The sequence below is a fragment of the Sminthopsis crassicaudata genome, chromosome 1 (genome assembly GCF_048593235.1).
Source record: "Sminthopsis crassicaudata isolate SCR6 chromosome 1, ASM4859323v1, whole genome shotgun sequence".
In the NCBI taxonomy this organism is placed as follows: Eukaryota; Metazoa; Chordata; class Mammalia; order Dasyuromorphia; family Dasyuridae; genus Sminthopsis; species Sminthopsis crassicaudata.
Genome location: NC_133617.1, coordinates 299162274 through 299184582, shown reverse-complemented (window position 1 = coordinate 299184582; position 22309 = coordinate 299162274). Strand labels below are relative to the sequence as shown.

At 35.4% G+C, this 22309-nt stretch overlaps 1 protein-coding gene across 2 annotated transcripts; it reads right to left on the bottom strand.

Moving 5' to 3' along the window:
- Positions 1–6456: 6456 nt before the first annotated feature.
- LOC141554074 (serpin B6-like) lies at positions 6457–19960 on the bottom strand. Of its 2 annotated transcripts, XM_074285640.1 has the most exons (7): positions 19905–19960; positions 18215–18387; positions 15070–15207; positions 13386–13503; positions 11833–11975; positions 11471–11623; positions 6457–6940 (listed from the first exon to the last, which is right to left on the bottom strand). In XM_074285640.1, the coding sequence occupies exons 2-7, from the start codon at positions 18377–18379 to the stop codon at positions 6527–6529; spliced, it is 1131 nt and encodes a 376-aa protein (XP_074141741.1). In that variant the 5' UTR covers positions 18380–18387; positions 19905–19960; the 3' UTR covers positions 6457–6526. The 2 variants fall into 2 exon arrangements, with proteins under 2 accessions (XP_074141741.1, XP_074141731.1); XM_074285630.1 differs by lacking the exon at positions 19905–19960 and having other exon boundaries at positions 18215–18454.
- Between the last annotated feature and the right edge of the window lie 2349 nt (positions 19961–22309).

Here is a 22309-nt window from a genome sequence, read left to right as displayed (position 1 = left end):
CTGGACAATTACAAGGTGAGAACTCAGGTTGACTTGATAGAGGGGGCAAGCTCATTGGCTGGGGTGGTTCTTCCCAGAAGCCCTTGCATTATCCCACGCCCATTCTCTGGGAGAATAAAAGAGAGGACTCCCAGAGATAAAAAAAGACTCTGAATTGCATCAGGCTTGACGGGGCTCCCTGAAGGAAGGGAAGTCACTTCTTTGGACAAGAGTTAACAGCAACTGCCTGGAGACAACGGTTCGTTACAGGAAGAAGAATCTGTCTGAAAGATTTGAGTAGACACAGCAGATCTCTTCCCAGAGAGCGATCCGGCAGCTTCTAGAGACGACAGCACGCTACAATTTGGCGTCCACACGTGGGGCAAGGACATTTGCTTATCCTGACAAGAAGAGCTAGACCAGACCTTCGCATTTTGGCGCCCGAACAGGGACAGACACGGTCCTGATTCCAGTGGAAAAGCTTCCGATCTAGATCTCAGTCTCTCTGACCCAGAACCGTGAGTAATGAGGAAACTTTGTTAAAGATTAAGTGAGTGTGATAATAGATAAATAAGGAACTTAACTTGTTAAGGGCTAAACCAGGAATCTCTTATAGCTGAAATGGGGCAGATGTTAGCTATATTCAATCCCTGGACCTCAGCCGACTCATCCCCAGCCCCAGAAGCAACCTCAGCTCCACCCCCATTCAGGAGTGGTACTATAGAGAGTATAATCAACATAATTGAGGAGCAGAGTTTACTTGTAACCTGGGTACAGATTGCTAAACTCTTGGCTGCATTAAGACGCACATCCCCTTGGTTCTTAGAGGAAGAAAAGATAGATGTAGATAAATGGAAGCTAGTGGGATATGAAATGAAAGAATTTCAAGCAAAAAATGCGCCTCGTTCAATTTCTGCAGAAGTATTTTATATCTACAACATAGTTCAATTAGCCTTAAACTATCAAGCAAGTTGTAGGAGAAGGAAAAGTTCTAAAAATGAATAGAGGAGGAAGTGTGAGGAAAAAAGGAAAGATCAAGATCTTGCCCTAGAGCAAGAAGATTTAAATGAGGAATTATGGTATGATTCTCTTGAAGAAGCTTCAACCCTGCCTAGAGAACAGATTATTGACAGGCCCACATCAACCCCACCTTCAGAGATGGAGGAAGAAAGAGGGGAAGAGGCAGAAACACAAACAGAATTGCCTGTGAAGAAGCCTAAGCCTATGACAAGATTAGAAAAAGCATTGGTTAAAGCTAAGAGAGAAGGACAGGATATAAGTGATTTTATACATGCATATCCTGTGATTGAAGAGATTGATTCTGTAGGTAAAAAAAGGAGAAGATATGCACCTTTAGATTTGAATAAAATTAAGGATTTGAAAAAAGGTTGTACCCTTTATGGGGCTACATCAGCTTATGTCAAAATGTTACTAGATGGTTTGTCTTATGAAGTCCTAACCCCGAATGATTGGAAATCCATAGCAAGGATATGCCTGGAACCTGGAGAAAATTTATTATGGCTTGCGGAATTTCATGAATTATGTAAAATTCAAGTCAGATGCAATTTGGAAATAGGAGTTAACACACAATTCACTTTTGAGCACTTGGCTGGTGAAGGTCGGTATGGAGAGAATTCAGAACAGACTGATTATACCATGACAATATATGAACAAATTGCTAAGGCTGCAATAAAAGCTTGGGGTGTCCTTCCTGGACAGAAAGATCGTGGAGAGGCTTTCACTAAAATACAGCAAGGTCCCAATGAACCTTTTGCAGATTTTGTGGGACGTTTGCAAACTGCTGTCAAAAGAACTATTGGAGAAAATTCAGCTACAGAAATAATGACCAGACATCTGGCTAAGGAAAATGCCAATGAGATTTGCAAAAGAATTATATGGGGATTAGACAAAGATGCTCCTTTAGAGGAGATCATAAGACGCTGTGCTACAGTGGAAACAAATGCTTTTTACACCCGGACAATGATGAATGTGGAAAGACAGGGTCCCTCCTGGCAAGGGCCTTCTAGAGAAACTCGGAGATGTTTTCAATGTGGAAAAATTGGACATCTAAGAGCTCAGTGTAGATATGGAGATACAGTGAGAAGACAGGGTGAGAGAAGACCTAAAACCCCATGTCCAAAATGCAACAGAGGACTCCATTGGGCATCAGAGTGTAGAATAATTCAGGGAAATGGGATGAGGGGCCCAGGTCCAGGGCCCCAGGCAAAAAAGACTTGGGGCATGATGGCAGCTGATGTTACACCTAAAGAGCCTTTAGAAGGCCAGGACTCTGATTTAATCAATCAGCAGAAAAGCAATCACATGGTAGAAAGGGATTACCTGATAAGTGAGCCAAAAGGCAATCAGATTGCAAAAATGGATTACACTTGGGGAGAATACAGGCCTTTTAAACCAACAGGGCCGTGCCCAGTGCAAACAATTCCAATGTAATTGTCAGATGATGAGAAGAGATTTAGAAAGTGGTAAATAGAAGGAAATTAGATAGGTTAACTGCCTGGGAGAGAGGGTTTGCTTGTATTTCTTCAGCAGGAGAAGGAATCAGATGGGTGCCAACGAGTCATATTCGCCTTGTCCATCAGAGAGAGACAGAAAAAGAGAAAGATCTCAAAATAAAGGAGAAGATCTGTAATTATCTGTAATACTTCCCATATTGATGGATTTATGTTTCAAGGTCATGACTGTCCTATGTTCTAAATCAAAAGAAAGGGGGAGATGTTGGGATTGCTGAGTGAGGACTGGGGTTGTCTGGATGGTGACAAGGTGAGAATTCAGGTTTTCTGGACAATTACAAGGTGAGAACTCAGGTTGACTTGATAGAGGGGGCAAGCTCATTGGCTGGGGTGGTTCTTCCCAGAAGCCCTTGCATTATCCCACGCCCATTCTCTGGGAGGATAAAAAGAGACAGCACTGGGCGCAGAGAGCAGATCGGCCTGAAGAAGGATAAGAGTTGGAGGAGATTCAGAGCCAGGATTCAAGAGGAAGACTCTCTGCATTACATCAGGCCTGACGGGGCTCTCTGCAGGAAGGGAAGTCACTTCTAAGGACAAGAGTTAACAGCAACTGCCTGGAGACAACGGTTCGTTACAGGAAGAAGAATCTGTCTGAGAGATTTGAGTAGACACAGCAGATCTCTTCCCAGAGAGCGATCCAGCAGCTTCTGGAGACGACAGCTCGCTACATTCTTTCAATTTTTATTTTACTCTTTGTTCAAGGATATTAGGGCAACGTACCAGGACAATTTCTTGAAATGTGATATCTAAGTTCTGTCTCTGATTATGACTTTTGGATAACCCAATACTTTTTAAGTTATTTCTCCTCTGTTTTTCTTACGACATATTTCACATTTTCTTCTATTTTCTCCCATTCTTTTGACATTGTTTTGTTGTTTCTTGATATTTCATGGAGCCATTATATTCTACTTGCCCAATTCTAATTTTAAGGAATTATTTTCTTCAATGAGACACAATGAGTGTCTTTTCCCTTTTGACCAATTCTGCTTTTGGAGAAGTTATTTTCATCAGTGAATTTTTGAACCTCTTTCTTTTGGGAGCAATTTTGGTTTTTAAGGTGTTAGTTTCTTCAGTATTTTTTCCTCCTTTACCAAAATACTGTCTTTTTATAATTTTCTCTTTTACTATAATTTTTTACTTAACTTTTCATCTATCACACTTATTTGATTTTGAAATTTATTTTTGGTTTTCCAGGAATTCGTTGGGTTTGTAATCCAATTAATATTTTTATCTGAGACTTTGTATGTAGTTGTTTTGACTTTATTATCTTCATTTGCATTTGTGTTGATCTTCCTTGTCTCCATACTCAGGTTTTTACATCAGGTTCTATTTTTGATGTTATTTACTCATTTTCCCATTTTATTTCTGGATTTTACATTTTATGTTAATATTTGCTTCTGTTCCATGTGTGTATATGGACACATATGCACATTCATGAGCACATAAGTATTACATTTAGAGGAGAGGGGGTCATTTCAAGCCTCAGACTTTTTCTCACTGCTGTTTTCAGAGCTAGTTCTGGGAAGTTTGAAATTTTCAATGCTTTCAAAGTGTGATTTGGGAAGAGATGTGGTCACCACTCTACTGGTCTGCACTCTTATCCAGAAAGAGTCCTTGATCCTTTGGGATTGCAGAGGATACTGTACCTCAGGGCCTCTTCTTTCTTGGGATAGGAAACAATAATGTTTCTCAGACTCCTTAATCCCTTGAAACTGCAAGTGATACTGCAAGTCAGGACTTTCATTTTCTTTTGCTTAAAAGTACTCCTCTCTGCTTCTGAAATATGACCTTGAAGTGGCCACAGTCAATGGAGTTGCCGAAGAATTGCTCCTCAGGGATCCCACTCCCTCTTGACCATGAGTGCTCTTTTTTAGGCCTTGAACTGTGATCCCAAAGTGGGTATAGGCAATGGAATTTTCAAATAGAGAGTGGTCTTACATGTAGTGGTCACCTGTAATTTCTGAACAGTTGCTAGGTCCTTTTACTATCTCTTTAGAACTTTTGAAGCTGCTGCTGCTTCTGTCACCACCATTACCTAATCCCACTACTGGTGTTTCATCCCAGATCAGCCTCCGTTCCTATCACAGATCTCTTTTTCTACGTTGTCTTGGGCTAGAAGTACATCTCATTCTTTTTTGTTGCTTCTGCCACTCAAGAATTGATTTGTCATTATTTTAAAATTGTTTAGAGGGAAATGTATACATTTAAAGTTTATCATAGCATATGGTGTGAGATGTCAGAAATCTAATTTTTATTAGCCCACTTTCCAATTCCCTGGCAGTTGTCAAATAGTTTATTTCATGAACTGAAGTTTGGAGGTTTAAGACTAATCTACTAGATTTACTTGATTTTGTATATTACATGCTTAATCTACTTTACTGATTAATTTTAGTTAAAAATTAGGGAAATCAAATTATTTTGATGATCAATACTTTGTAACATAATATGATTTGTAGCAATCCGAGCGTTTCTTTTGAGCTTCAATCCAACATCACTTCCTTCTGAACATCTCAAATTTAGCGCATCTTAAGCATATTTCATAAGCTTTCCTATAAAAATCTACCCAATTTCTACACATGCTTATTACTTTAGAATCTCCCATTCTTCCTAGTTACACAACCTCAATATCAGCTTTAACATATCACTCATCCCCTTAACCATTACCAAATCTTTGCATTTCTACTTATGCCCCCTCTCTTCATTCACCCATTACTTTAATTCAGATCCTCATAATTTCCTTCCTGTACTATGGCAAGTCTACTTGTTCTCCTCACCTGAAGTCTTTCCCCTCTCCAAATCATCTTCCAGTCAGCTCCCAAAATTATTTTTTTCTAAAGCACAGATCTGGACTAGGTTATAAATAGCTTAAATATAATAGTCAACTTCAGTGACTATTAGAACTTTTTCAGTCCTCATTTACCTTAGTGTCCTCCATGCATTCAATGTTGCAATAATACTGGTTTACTTTTACTTCAATATAATGCTCCATCTTCTCTTTCAATGCCTTATACTCAGTCCCCATATCTGAATGAATGCACTACCTCCCCTACTTCTACCTTCTACTTTTTCTGATTTCCTTCAAGATTCAATCAAATTCCACCTACTTCAGAAAACCTTTCTTAGCTCTCCCAAATGACTTCTCTTCTCAGTAAGAGGCCCTTCCATCTACTCTGAATATCTCCTATCTAGTTGTTTATATGTTTTTTCACCATCACAGTACAAGAAGTACTCAGAAATATGCACGTACTTAAAATCCCATTTAGGAGATGCCATAAATCTTTCATATATTAATTTTAAATTTCCCACCTTTAGTGTGTATTAGTTTTTTAAAATTGTTTTCTTTTATGAATTTTGTGGCTGTGCCACTTGGGTGTGTGTGTGTGTGTGTGTGTGTGTGTGTTAATATTGTTTCGTTGACTATAAATTTAAGCATAATCTCAAGTTTTCTTAGAATAATCTTCTTTTGCCCACATAATCTCTCCTATCATTAAATCAAAATGCGCTTAATGTGAAAAGCTCAGCACTTACATTCATTCACAGTATAGTTCTGCTATACAATCTCAGGAAAACAAAAGTACAGGTGCTAGGAAGGGTGATTTTTGTTTAAAAAAAAAAAAATTAGCCTTGGGACTCAGCCTACAAGAACTCAGTAAACTTCATTGATCAATCTTCTCTGCCTCCACTAAGGAATAACAACATAATATAGAAGTGAGAATATTTGATGCACTTAGACTCTCCTTCCTAACACACTAGTATAGGCTCTTCCTCTTACAGACTAAATCTTCACACTCCCAACCTAATCCCTAATGCCTGTCAGGATGAAAGTCATCAAGGTTATATGTGGTCCATGTGCTGTTTCATAATGAAGTGTTTTACATATTGTTTCCTACGACAGTGAGTAAAATGAGTAAAATCAACAAAGCTTGCATGCACACATATAGCATCTTTATGCATCTTAGGAAGAGAGAGGGAAGTAACAAGAGGGAAAATATCCTAGGGATAGTGACTACATCTCTTTAGGGAGAGGACACTCTGCCACAGAACAGAATACTTTTGGTTTTATAGCTCCAGATAAAAAAAAGAAAGAAACCATTAGCTTTCAGTCCTTCACTTCTCTTTGCAGCTGCTGGTATCTCTGCTGCTATAGTGGCAGCAGATGCCTTCATGCCTTCTTCATTAATCTCCAGGTAAGATTTATGCAAAACTTTGGATAAATACAAAGGTTTGAGCGTAAACATTCCAGAAAAGTCAGCCCTATCCTCATCAAATGCATCTGACATCCCCAAAGCAGAGAGGATATGCTCCAAGTCACAGGTCTCCTCTATCTTGATTTTGGGGAGGAAAAATGTCTTGTCATGATTTTCCATTAAGGCCATTGTTTCTGGCTTTGTCCAGGTTATAAATCTTTCATAGGTAAGCCCTTTTTCCAACTGGAAGACAAAATTGAAAATTCTAAGATTCTGCTATCTAAATAACTTTCCTTCCACACTGGAGATAGAAGTCAACTGTTTCCCTAAAGTTTATTGAAACTTTATTCTGTTTGCCAGTCAGTGTCTATGCTTTAGACACCTTCTTCTTTCCTTCCACCCTGGTGACCTCATCTTTCAAGATACATCCTTCCTTGACCTTTGGGATTAGATTTAAATTTAACTATAACCACGTAACTGATGAGAATTAAAGAAAGTTCTAAGCATTTTACAATTTCTTGTTAATATACAGGACTGGAATTGGAAGTGAGTGGGAAAGCTAAGGGGATTTGACATAATGGATCGAAGTCAGATAACTATACATTAATTAACACTTGTTAAGTATCATAGATTTCATATAATAAGATGATAAATAGATAGCACATTGGGATCAGGAAGACTGAGTCCTGGCTGTACAATCCTTGAAAAGTCCCAACCTTAATTTCTCATATTTGAACCTCATTTTCCCCCTCTGTAAGGAATAATATAGAATCCTCTTCTGAGTTGATATGAAAAATCAACTAGGACAACATAAATAAAATATTTTGTGAACTTAAAATTCTTTAAATGTTATCATTAATGTTGTTGAATTCAGTATGCAAATCACCCAAAATATTATATATTCCTTAACTTTGTGTCAATGATGTGAGACATTGAATCAGTATCTATTTCTTATAAGCAGCTTTGAACTTTACATTTTCTATTTTAGGGGGTTATGGTTTTGGCCAATTTCTTCAATTTAATCATAACATCTGAGAGGCCATGTTTAGTCAAGAAGGAATATAAAGAAAGCCAAAGACAATCCATGTTCTCAGAGAGCCCACAGTTTGGTGCAGGGAAAAAATATGCAAATAACTATCTACAAACAAGACATATATATATATATATATATATATATATATATATATGTTATGAAATATTGTTGTTCTATAAGAAATGATCTGAAAGATGATTTCAGAAAGGCCTGGAGAGACATATGAACTGGTGAAAAGTGAAATGAGTAGAACAAAGGAACATTGTACATAGCAACAGCAAGATTACACAATAATATATTCTGATGGATGTGGCTCTTTTCAACAGCAAGATGATTCAGGCCAGTTTCACCATCTATACCCAGAGAGAGGTCTTCGGGAACTGAGTATGGATCACAACATTATTTTCACTTTTTGTTGTTGTCTACTTGCATTTTCTTTTTGATCTGATTTTTCTTAAGCAGTACAATCGTGGAAACTGAATAGAAGAATTGCACATGTTTAACATATATTGGGATTATTTGCCATCTAAGGGAGAGGGTGGGAGAAAAGCAGAAAAAAAATTGGAACAAAAGGTTTTGCAAAGATGAATATTGAAAATTATCTATATATGTGTTTTGAAACCCAAAAGCTTTATATAAAAATCTGATAATCCTGGGGCAGCTAGATAACATACCTGATAGAGCACCAGCCTAAGAGTCAGGAGGACCAGAATTTAAATCTTGCCTGAGATACTTGACACTTATTAGCTATATGACCCTGTACAAGTCGCCTAACCATCATAGTCTCACCAAAAATAAATGAATGAATGAAAATAAATAAAAATTAAAAGTGATCTCTCTTTCATGGAGAAGCTAATATCCTATTATACAGAATGTAATTATAATTGTTGCTAATGCCTTTCCGGATAAAGGAAGTCTTTACAATTAAAGGAAAGTTATTGTCAAGGCAATATTTATAGAATTCTTTGAGAGAACATTAGGAATTGCACTGGTGATATCTTTTTTAAGGGAATACTTGAGAGGGAAATTTCACTCCCTCGATCTAATGACTTGCATTGGACCTGAAAGTTATAGTCACAGTTATCTAAATCACTGAAAATTTAAATGAATTGAAATAGGTCACACAGCTGAGTTAGCAGCAGGACTAGAATCCAGGTTTTCTAGGCTCAAGGCTTTCTATCCACTTTCCTTTGCTTTTTCAAATTTGATTCTAATAAGAATAGCATTGCTTTTTATTCTTCATAAGGTGAAGAATAGATGGAAAGTAGCAAGTAGAGTTGTATGTTCTCTATCAGCCTATTAAGCCTATTCAGCTTATTTGAGATTCTTGTCTCTTTAACAAATAGGAAGCATTCCAATGAACATTTATTTGCAGCCTCTTTAAAGGAGATAGAAAAAAATGGAAGAGGTCTTTCCAACAAGGGAGGTTATGGTTTAGGTATATTTAAAATGTCTTGAAAGAGGTTATGGATGAACATGAATATGAATAAATACATGTATAATTTCATAAAATATATATAATATGGATATGTATATATTTACATATATACACACGCACACATATATATATATATATATACACACACACAAATATGCACATACATAATGTGACACTCCAAATCAAATAAGGCCACATTTTGGGATGGAGGATGGAAATATAGGTAAAAATTGGAAGCAGAATATAGAAGATTGCACTTTCTATGTTCAGACTGAAAAATGAAGGGAAATCTAGGGAAGGGAGCCTGGAAAACAGATCTATGTTAGTTCAGGGTGGGTTCCAGGACCTAGAAGAAACTCTAATCAGCCACACCTGGCAGTCTTTACCTAAATCAGTCCCTTGACTTATCTTTGGAGGAACAGGATATTGTCAGGTTGGAAAGGCTTTGGATTCCTTTTCATTTGTCACCTTCAAAAGGCTAATTTAATTTAATCTTGGGGAAAGGGAATAGAAAAGAATAAACATTTATATACCTACTAGGTGCCAGGTACTGTTAAAGTATTTTACAAATATTATCTCATTTCATCCTCAAAAGAAACCTGGAAGGCAGGTACTGTAATTATCCCTATTTTATAATTGAGGAATATGAGGGAGAGGTGAAGTGACTTGCTCAGAGTTACAGAGCTAGGAAGTATCTGAGGCTGGATTTAAATTCAGTTTTTGTTTGTTTGTTTGTTTTGTTTTTAACTTTAGCATTGTATCATTTAGCTGGTGGGGAGATACCTCAAGGTCAAGTGAGAAAGTCTAGAATGATTTCAGGGGAAAAAAAAATAACCTCATCTCCCTCAGCTTCCCATCTGCTTATAAAGTTCCTTTAATGACAAGAGAACGACACTTTAATTCTCCAAGGAGAGATCAAAGATGCGTGCCAGTGTGAACAAGCTAAGGGATAAACTTACCAATTACATAATTGATAACAGACTTGTTTTTGTCTTTAAAAGAAGGAAAAGAGGTTGTTACTTTTGAAAAAAAGGGACAATTTCCTGTCGCTATTAGAGGGTTCAGAGAAAGGAGTCTAGGCACTTAAAAGTTCAAGACAAAAATTTTTAATAATTTTGTCAAGGATTGATCTTCTACTCTAAACTGAAATAGAAATTCCTAGAGGACCAATTATCTTTATTTTGCATTTTATCCTCAGGTTTAGTTAACTGCTTAATAAATTATTTTGCATTCAATAAAACCTGTGGTCAGAGGTACATAATGTTCAAAGAGCCTGGGATGGTTCATTTGCAGGAAAACCTACAGATAGGAGAGAGGCTGGGATTTTGAAATACACAACAGAAGGAATACCAAGATGTATTTAAGCAGGTACACTGTGAGGAGATGGTTGAAGGAAGGAGGGGAACATCCATGGAAGGGAGAATGGTAGAGAGAACAAGAATCAACTTAAATTAGGAATCCAGGAAAATTAGTATAAATGCATGGTGCTTGGACATATGGGTTGTCACTAATATGAGAAGTTCTATCAACTTAGATCATATTTGCTAAAATAGATAATGACCCTTAAAAAGAGTTAGCTTCTAGACATCAAAAACTAGACATTTTTTCAATATATCTATAAGCAACGCAAATCTGCTTCATAATTATTACCAAGTTTAAATTTTTTTTTCTCAGCTTTCCTGTCCTCCTTACTCTTCCCATCCCCCAGATGAGTAAAATAACTTAATTCTCAGGACATAGTTAATTCCTCTTCTTTTAATGACAATAACAATATTTCTCTTTTTTGAGCAAGTAAATTTATATTGCTTTCTAAATCTCGTGATGCCTCAGGATAAGAATGCCTTATTTCAGGAACCCATTCTGTCTTTTCTTGCCACCAGCTATGCCTGACCATTTTAAAAAATAGTTTTTATTTACCAGATATATGCATTGCAGAGGTAATTTTACAGCATTGACAATTGCCAAACCTTTTGTTCTAATTTTCTCCCTCCTCCCCACCCCCCCCGCAGATGGCAGATCTACCAATACATGTTAAATATGTTAGAGTATAAATTAGATACAATACATGTATACATGACCAAACAATTATTTTTCTGTACAAAAAGAATCGGACTTTGAAATAGTGTACAATTAGCCTGTGAAGGAAATCCAAAATGCAGTATGCCTGACCATTTTAATATTCAACATGACATAATAGGAGTTATTCTCAATGATTACTATCATAGCTGTGTTCTGAGGAAGGTACTGCTGGAATGAAGACATGCCAAAGTATAACATTGCCATTTTATCCACCCCGTCTTACCTTAGTTAGGTCACCAATAGTAGAAAATACAAGGATCATGGTCAATTCCATTCCACAATAGGGAAAGATGAAGAGCTGTCCATTCAACTCTTCTAATGGATATGTCAGAAACTCTTCTTTCATCTTCATAATTTGAAATGTTCTTTTCTCATGCTTAAAGAAAAGAAAAAGATACGTGATTGAAGCCAGATTATTAAAAGGGCAGAAAAAGGTAAATAAATATCTAAAATATTTTTCAAATTTATAAACTATACATGAATACTCTTAAAACCAATAAATACTGCAATTAATCTTAATTTATTTCTTAATGACAGTTCTAAGCTATCTGGAAATTCCTTTCTCTACTCATATTCACATCCTACCTGATTGATTTTTAAAGCATCAGTATATGTGTGCCTTGGATCAAATTTCTGCTCCCAGCTTGCTTTAAAGTTGATGGCATTCACAAAGACCAGCAGGCTAAGTGGATCAACAAGACCATCAGATAGAATCTCTAAAATATTATCTTTTAAGAAAATATAAATTAGGTTTAGGTTTTTCCCCAGAAAAAAAAATCCTTTAATAATATGTTGACATGGTTTGACATAATAGATTCTAAATTGAACACCAGGTTTTCAGTTTCTGAACTGCTACTAAATATAATCAATATAAATTCTTCATTGTCAGAAAAATAATTTGTATATCTATAAGGTATACAACACTATATTAAACTAATGGTGGTTTGATAGTATGTAGTCCTTACCATCAAGAAAATAACCTTGCATCAAGTAATAACAGATAAAAATACACATTTAATGTCTCAAAAATATGCCTTCATGGAGACAACTGTAAACATCCTTCTATTTCTTTGTAGATTATTCCTGAATTCTAATGGTAAACAAACAAACTCATTACTTGGTGGGATAAATCTTCTGGGATTAACTCAATACTTGCTGGTTATGCTGGCCCTTGGATCCCAGACATCTAGAGCTTGTAACCAGAGATGATTGATACCAAATATTTCATCTTGGTAAATTTTGTGCCACATTTACAAAATCTTCAGGAATGCAGGATCAATCGATAACAGTTAAGCACCTATTGTGTGCCAGGTATAGTTCTAAGTGCTGGAGAAATAAAGAGGCCAAAAATATTCCCTACGCAAAGAACTTAATCTAATAGAAGAGACAACAAATAAACAAGATAAATAGAAAATAATAGAAAAATGATTCTAGAATTGAGAGGTTGGGAAAAGCCTTTCTGTAGAAGATGCAGATATATATGCAACATAACCAATAATTGGTTGGATATAATCAACTGGGACTTAAATATGACTTAGTTAGGAATGACTGAAGAATTAGATGGATGAAAATAGAAGAAAGATTACAAACCAGTTCCAGTGTACAAAATTATATATATATGGCTTCATTACATTTGATTACTGATTGAGCCAGAAATCACTAGAGAGTTGTGATGTGGCTGAAAAATGCAGTACTTCCTAAGGTAGAAGGGACATAAAAGTAGATTTGGTTACTCTAAGAAATTCTAAGGAATTTCTAAATGTGGAATGGACTGCTTCATAAAATAGGATGTTCCTGCTCACTACATGCCCCTCATCAGTTCTGTTGTGAAAGGGATCATTGTTGAGATGCAGGTAGGACTAGGATGGCTTCTGAAGTCCCCACCAACTCAGATTCTGTAGTAATGGGTGTAATAATTCTGCAGGATGGGTGGAGAAATCACAAGTTAATTTTGTTGTATATTTGAAAGGAATATCAAGTTATGTATGGTAGGTTTGCATTTTCATATGCATTCATTTTTATTGTATTATGTTATGAAAATGTTTTATTACATAAATTAAAATATAAAACTAAAATAAAAAGAACGGTCTTTAAAAAAATGACTGATGTAAAAAACATGAAAAGACAGAATTTATGACCTTCAGTCTTCTTTGCTACCCAGTTATTTATGTATTTCCTGATGGCCTCTGCCTCTTGAGAAAAGCAAACATCTTCCATTACTGAATTGCAGAATCTGAAACAGGATTTCCTAAAAGACTTGAAGAGGAAAAAATTATCAGAGTTGACATCCCTATTTCTAAGTCCCCCAAATTTTCTAAGAATTAGAAATATATATATTATAAATAACATGATATACATATACACATTTGCTATGTGACCTTGGATAAAATCCCCAATTCACAATGCCCCATATAACTCTCTACTATAAGTAGCACAGAAGGTACTATCCTATAGAGCAGAAAGGAATTTTTTTTTTATCTGAGAGTTCTCTATACTAATTAAATCACAGGTCCAGATAAGTAATTAAATATACCAGTCCTTAATCATATACCATTAGCAACCTGGGAAAAAAGAACTCTATTCAAAATAGAATCTATTCCAAAAATGAAACTTTAAAAAAAAAATTCAGAAGTGTTAGTCTTATCTCAGAAAATGAGATAGTAAACTTTTCAAGGACAAAGAACCAATCTTATAGAACTTTTGAATTAGTTTTTTTTTTTTTTTAAGTGATATTTTGAACTTATAGTAGGTATTTGTATTTGTTGACACTGGATTACTATAAATTGCTACCACTTCCTTCCAAGACTACCCTAACATAAAGCCTTTATCCATTCTTCGCAATTAAAAAGACAAGAAACAAAAAGTCAAAGAAATAGCCTTATTTCTTAAAAAAAAAAAAAAAAAAAAAATTCGGGATTTAGAAATTATCTTTTTTCATTTTTGAATTAAAATGTTGATGTTTGCCTGTAATAAAAGTCAAGCCTGGTGAACGACTTGAGTTCAGGCGTTCTGAGCTACAACAGGACTAAAGTAGATGGCTGTCTACACTGCCTAATACCAAAATTGTGAGCCTCTGGGAATGATGGACACTAAGTTGCCTGAAGAGAGAAAAAACTGGACCAGATTAGAGAGAGCAGGCGATGGAAAAACTTACATGAACTGATAAGTGAAGTGAGTAGGACCAAGAGAAACTGTACACAACAACAAGATAATATGATGATAAAATGTGATAGACTTGGGCTATTCTCAGCAATAAGGTGATTCAAAGAAATTCTAATAGACTTGAGATAGAAAGAGCCATCTGCATCCAGAGAAAGAACTATGGAGACTTAATGTGGATCAAAGCATAGTACTTTTACCTTTTGTTGTTATTGTTTGCTTGCTTAGATTTTTTTCCCTCTCATTTTTTCCCCTTTTGATCTGATTTTTCTTACACAGCATGACAAATATAGAAATCTGTTTAGAAGAATTATACATGTTTAACTTATTTGGGGCTGTTTGCTGCCTAGGGGAGGGGAAAGGGAGGGAAGGAAAAAAAATGGAATATTGACCTTTGCAAAGTTGAATGGGTGAAATAAAGGGAAGGAAAGGAGAAAACAGACAGAAGAAGGAAAGAATTGTTTTCCCTAATGAGTTATATCTACATCTTAACCAAAAGTCTTCAGTGTTTATTCAGATTGTACTATTATACAGGATAGTATCTAAGTAGAAGCAGTGAAGTAGGGTGAAGAAAGTCTAGTCTCAGACTTTCAATCCAATTTCTTCATTATTTGTTTTTATTTGCATTATCACTTTATGATAAAATAGAAATATGGAACTTACTTGGACAAAATTTGGAGTATTTTCTCCAAAGATCCTGTTAGTAGTTTGAAGCTGATACCAAGTGGATGATCTGTTCATTTCAGTAATAAGTAATTGGAATCCCCAAAGAATATCTCTCTTTTTATTGAAGGAAAGTAACTAAGAAAAACAGATATGAATTTTCTTAGTTGGGTTTTTTAAGAATGATGAACAAAAATCAAACCCTGCTACTGAATACTTCATAGGGTCTTTGATTATTGAGAAAATAGGTTAATTGTGAAAGTACCATGTAGGACTATATATTTGAGGAGGCATCTACTCAATTTACCCTTTGTACAAGGGAGAAAGCAGGAGACAGCAGTCAGACTGAAGATAGAACCAAATCTAACATCATTCTGGAGAACACCCAAATATATAGAAACAACAATTTTATCTGCAAAGCTTAGAGTAGTTTTCCAGACTCAGACTTTCTTTGGATCTGATCCCATGAGAATATGGATTTTCAAGTTGATTTTTTTTTTTCTCTCATCAGAGTGACTTGTGAAAAACTTTGCAGGATCTTTTTGCTGTGGTCAAGCTGAATTAGATTATTTAGAACTGAAGTCATCAGGCCTAAGTTAAAATGCTAGTTCTTGCACATAATAATTAAATGACTATGGGAAAATTACTTTAGTAAAATCTGTTTGATAATACTATTGTAACACAAAATAAGACAGACATTTTCTTAGCTCACTTAAGTTATATCACTTAACTTCAAGTTCTGGGAGATATTATTTAAAGCTAAGGAAGCTTCAAATAGAGGTTTGTCATTAGATTACTTGGAGTCACCAAGACTTGAGTTTGAATTTTGATTTCAACACTTATCTACTGCATGGTTCTGCATAAGTTGGGCAGTTTAGATGGTACAGCAGATGAAGAACTAGATTCAGAAAGATCTCAGTTTATATTTGGGCTCAGATATTTACAAACTATGTGACCCTGGGTGGGTCACTTAACTATTTACCTCAGTTTCCTCAATTCTAAAATGAGCTGGAGAAGGAAATGGCAAACCATTCCAATACCTTTGCCAAGAAAACCTCAAATGGGGTAACAGAAAAATGGACAGGCTTAAAATGTATGAACAACAACAAGAATAAGCTGGATAAGTCATCTAATCTATCTGAGCCTATTTCTTCATTTGAAGTCTGATGGGATTAGACTTAGTGAGCTTTTAAAGTCCCTTCCACCTTCAAATTTATTATCTTATAATCAGTGCTTCTAAGTGCAAAGAGTTGTTTCCAGATGATGTGGCTATAAAATAATTTTTTTTAAAAAGGAAAAGCTTCAGTCCTTTGCAGCTCCTCTAACCTAGAAGTAGAAAAAACATTATTGGATTTGAAATTAGAGGACCTTCAGTTAGATCCCATTTTTGCTAATAATTTTTATTTGATTAATTTCCAAGATATGTGATCCAAGATATGTGAAAAAAAAATTACAACTTAGGTGATTTCATTTGTTAATTAGTATGTTAGAGTAGAAGATTTCTAAAACTATTATCTCCCTTATACCAAGCTCTTGTGATCATCTATAAGAATTACCAGAGTGGTTGGAGTTAATAACCAAATCTTGTCCAATGACCAACAAGTTGATATGCCACTGGAGAAAATGACCTACTCTAACTTTACTCTTTTGCCATGAAAACAACCAGAAGACAAGGGAATTACACTTATGTCAGAGAAAAAAAAAAATCTAAGTTGGATTTCATATGGGATAATGAAGGAATTAGTGCCATCGGTTTCATCATGTACCAAAAGGAAGCCAAAAATATATTTTGCAAGGCAACTTCTCTCTTAGTCCTACATAGGTCACTATGAATATGAAAAAGAGAACCCTAAAGCTGACAGGAACTTATATGACAATAGGCAGGCCTCTTAAGTCTACTTCACATTTAGTCCCCTGCCAGGGGACTAATTCTAAAGACAATTATTCATTAATGAGTGGTAGAACCACAGAAAGTGAAAAAGCAGAGCTATCACATGAGGATGTTGACCATAAACATAAAAAAACCCCAACATAACTTGATGCTCAATGATACGGATGCAGAGATGGGTTCAGAAAATTATAAAAACTGTGTTGGAAAACAGTTTGGGATTCAAGCAATGCAAGAACCCAAAGACTTGAAAGTTACTCAAGAAACATTATGCATATATATAAAGAGTATATTTTTGAAGAAGAAAATTAGAGAGAAATTGATTATGTCTGAAAGTAAACTGTTTACCAATGAATATAGTCATATTAGAATTAGTCAAAACGAATGATAAATTAGGTGATATGGAACTATCTTTGATGTTATTGATATTGAAAACTCTTATGTGAGTAATTGTCTTTAACCACTGCAGTTCAGTAACTTCCCTATAACTCACAATCTTGAGGGTGGCCTAGAGCTCTTAGAGAATTGTTCAGTGATTTGCCCAGATTTCCACAATTAATGTGAGTCAGAGGCAGGACTTGAACCCCCAAATTCCAGACTTTAAGATATTGCTCTATCCACATCATTTTGATTTCAAACTAGAAGAAAGGACACAATTGAAATATTATAAAATATATTATGGTAGCTCTACCCCAATCTATCCAAAGAAATGGCCAATTCTAGGAAATAGTCAAAGTGAAAGACATTGGTTTTCTCCCCATTTCTTAGAAAAATTAGACTCACTGATTAAGGTGAACTCTGGGTTCTTTGATTTATTTGTGGCATTACTTTGCATTGGTTCAACTTTTCTGAGAAATTCTTTAGGGAGAAATAATTTTTAGGTTCCATTTAAAAGGAAAAGAATATTCTAAGATATATATCCAAAAGCTTAACTCCTTTTCCACCAAATGCCAATTTCACAATGAACCTCACACAAAATAAAGAGCAAATAAATCCATTTATCCAAGCCAATAATAAACAGAATTCAGATTAAAATATACTGGGCAATATACAGAGTGAATTCTCTCTCCTGTTGGGAGACCAAGAAAGAGTTCCTAAACTCATGAAGGGAAAAATAATTCAGTCTTCTATAGGTAATCTAAAATAAAGAATTTGACTAAGGGACTGATTCTTCCACATGTTTACTTCTTCCCAGAGTCTGATGTTGTGGAGGGTTATACATTTGTTCTTTCCTTCCTTTGGAATAATGAAACATACCTGTGTTATTTGTGTAGCTGTTTCTTTCTTTGTTCCCAAGAGGATCATTTTCAGGGTAAATGAGATGCTTGGGGGAGAAAACAACACATTTCGTGGTTTTTCTTCACAAAGTTTTTTCAGAAGAGTAATGGCAAACATAGCATTTCCTTCAGAAAGAATATCCATGATGGAACCTTGATTAATCACACATGAAAAGTATACTAATAAACAAAAAGCTTGGGAACAGAATACCTGGTACATAACAGGAGCTTGATATACATTTCATTTTCACACTCAGTTTCCTTCTGTATTCAACACTGCCCAACTTGAGCCAACAGAAAAGACAAACACCTTGAAAAAAAAATGAGTCTTCCTTCAGTAGACTCTCAAGTGCAAAAGACCCACACAGAGCAGAACTGTGCCCAAAGTCTCTGAGCACTTACAAAGGTTGGTAACAGCTCGTTTCATGACCACATCCAAATGGAGAGTGTGGGGAAAAGTTAAAGTGCTTCTTCTGTATAGAAAGCTGTGATGGAGAGAAGCAAGATTCCCAGGGCAGAAATCAGGAGAGATAGGAGGCAGCTGTGAAAAAAGTCTACTGATTATCGTAGTGTATGGTTGAAAACTCAGAGATGGGAATATAATCCAAGAGAAAGTGATAGGGTAAGGAAAAACACAGATTCTAGAAGAAAAGAGATCAGCTGACCTAGAATGATACTTGACTCCCCTTCCCCAGCTACACACTCCCTCCACACACACATCCCCAGCCCAAGCAGTGTAGAAAATAGTGACTTGATCAATTTTAATAGTCTATGTATTTGGATGGATTCTTCCAGGGGCACTGAAGATGACAAGTGAACAAATAAGTCAAAGTTGGTAGGTAAGGGCAAAATAAGCCAGAAGATTAGTATTAAGAATTTTTCAAGATTAGACCTAGTTTGCGTGAATGGAGAGCTTTTGTTCAGAATTCACAGGTTATATAAGCTATTTATATTTCTGTATAGAAAGCATAGACTAAAGTCAAACTCAAATAATAAAACTGAGTCTATGCAACTAGGACTCACATCTTGGAGAGTCATAGAATTTATAAATCCTTGTTAAGAATAAAAACCCCCTGGGCTTGGGGGGGGGGGGTAACATGTGGAGGCTCTACATAATCAGAAGCACAACTGCTACCGAGTTTTTGTGATCTTGACCATTTTAGGATTCTGTCACTATACTCAGAAAATAGTCTGAAGGCAGTGACAATGCATCATTTCTTAATGCTGAGGACCAATGCCTGTTTTCTTAAAATCCTGTCTTTTCATTCTTTTTCCACCATAGTTGAATCCACAATCATAAGATAAAAAGCTAGTGTAATCTAACCCAATCAAAGGTTCTTCAAAGAATAGGTACAATCCCCAAAGCAAATTGACCTCCTTCTCCCCAACTCCACCCAACCACTATCATGGAGTAAGTAGTAGAAAGAACACTAGATTTGGAAATTAGATGATACTGACTTAAATCCCACCTTCACCCCTTACAGTAAATTTTTCTGCTAAAAGATGAATCATTTAACCCTTATAGTCTTCAGTTTTCTTATCTATAAAATAAAGGGATTAGATTAGGTAAATGTCTAAACTCAATTTTTTTTTTTTTTTGAGTGACTTAGCTATGATTACCTCTCCAAAGTTTGTTTGCTATTGAAATGCAAACCTGAGCCCTTCCTTACCTGTGAAGTATCCCTTTTAGTTTTACTAGGAAGCTTTCACTGAGGTAGCTGGAAAGAGAGTTGTTAAATAGTTAGGAGTAGGTTTGGCAGGTGAAGGGCATCACTGCAATTAGAGGTCATCTAGTTCTTCTCATTTTGCAGATGAGGAAGTTGAGGCCCATTATTATTCCTGATGATGGGGCTGATCAGAATACATCCACACTTCATCTTCTGTTACCCTTGTGACTATTCACCCATAGTCACTCCATGCATTAGGAAAGCTCCTCTAGAATCTAGGTCTTTTTAATATCTTGTGAATAGCACTCAGATTTCTTGTTACTCATCACTCTAATTATGTTTGGCCCGCCTCCTTTTCTAATCTTTATGGATGATACATTTTAAATTATTTCTTGCATACTTTACTTGTGGTGATCTATTCCAGCCTATTTTCACTCCTGCATTTCTTCATTTCTCTTAATCTATAGCATTTTTTAAAATTGTGATATTCCAAGAGCAACAGAATATAGCAGAATTTTTTTGTTTGTTTTGTTCAAGGTTATTTTTTGGTTAAAAAAAAAAGTTTAGAATTACTGAAAGAACTATACATGTCTTTTTATTTAGTTAGATTTTTTTCAATTATATGTAAAGAATCTTTAACAGTTAAAGTTACAAGATTTTTTTTTACAAGATTTTATGTTTCAAGTTTTTCTCCATCCCCTCTTCTTTTCCCAAGATAGCAAGCAATCTGATATAGGCTATACATGTGTGATAATGCAAAGATTCCCATCATTTCTAGATCTGAAACAACACTTATCCTTATTGTTTCTTATGCTTTTTAGAATGAAACTAATATTGAAGCAAATCATAGATTTATCATTTGAGCTTTCAGAGTCCTCCATCACTACATACAATAATACATTTGTGAGAAAGTTTGTGTGAGGGATGTAGAAGACCCTTACCCAAAATGACTACTCAGAGATCACTCAGTAGAAGGCAGAAAAGTTGTTTATTGAAAACCTCCGGAGGATGAGCCTTCCCATCTCAAGATAAGAAAGAGAAAGCTTTTGGTAGGAGGGTTAAAGAAGTAGTAAAGATACACAGTGATTACATCAGAAGGAAGAGATCATTGAGAAGGGGAGAGGGAGGCATTTAATTGGTTGTTGCTATTTGGAGAGATTGGAATGGAAGGTTTCTGTTACAAAGGATTACATTATAAATTGGGGAGCATTGAGAAATAGGAGCCCTTTCCCCTTAATTGAATGTTAGACATGGGTGCCAACAAACCTTCAAAATTTAGATTACTAAACTAACAGCATTCAACTAATAGTCTAAATATTGATTACATTGAATAGTGATAAACGCCATCATTTCAGGTCAAGTAAATATATTTAAAGTTTAAGTACATATTGGCTAACACACACATACTTATGCAAGTCACAGAGACATAGAAATAATGAATAATAAAATATAGAAAACAGAATTCATACATTCCTATAAGTTCTTCACCTTATCTCTGCATTCCCCACATTTGGACACTGGTTCCCAATTTAGCTAATTCCTTCTATCTAGGAAATATGTAGTATATTCCAGTGAAAACATCAACCTTGCTTCTATTTCTGTTCATTTAAAAATATTCTCCACTATTTTCCTCTCTCTAGTCCCTATACTTTCTCCCTTGAGTATAACTTCTTAATATGTAATGCTGCTCTATAACCCCTTTTAGGGGTTTTGATTAAGGTCTTGTCTTTTCTTCTATATTCTACGCATAGATATGGGTTTTAATAGTGATACTTTTTTGAATATGGTCTCCTGAAATTTTCTGAAAGTTTCTACTGAGATTATATTTCCTATAGTATAAGGTAGCTACTCTATGATGTAGCTTAATGTCATATATGTGTCATTTTTCTCTCTTCATCTATTACAGTTTAATGTCGTTTTTAATCAGGCTTGCAATAGTGTAGGAAAATACAATTTTTTTATTCTTATTGGGGTCATTGCATCCCAAATCTGTATTATACCATTCCTATATTTTTAACCATAGTCCAGAAAAATAAATCCCATTCTCATACACTACATTTTTTGAAAATTTATTTTTATTTTAAGTCCTAAATTATTTTTCCTCTTTCTAACCTCCTTCTCTGTTCATTGAGAAGACAAGAAATATAATACCCGTCATACATATAAAATGGGCAGCTAGGTGGCATAGTGGAAAGAGTATCAGGTCTGGAGTCCAGAAAATTCATCTTCTTGGGTTCAAATCTAGCCTTAGAAACCTACTAACTGTGTGATCCTGGACAAGTTGCTTATCCCTGTTTGATTCTGTTTCCTCATTTGTAAAAATGAGTTGGAAAAGAAAAAGGCAAATCAATCCAGTATCTTTGCCAAGAAAATCCCAAATAGGGTCATGAAGAGTTGGACATGACTGA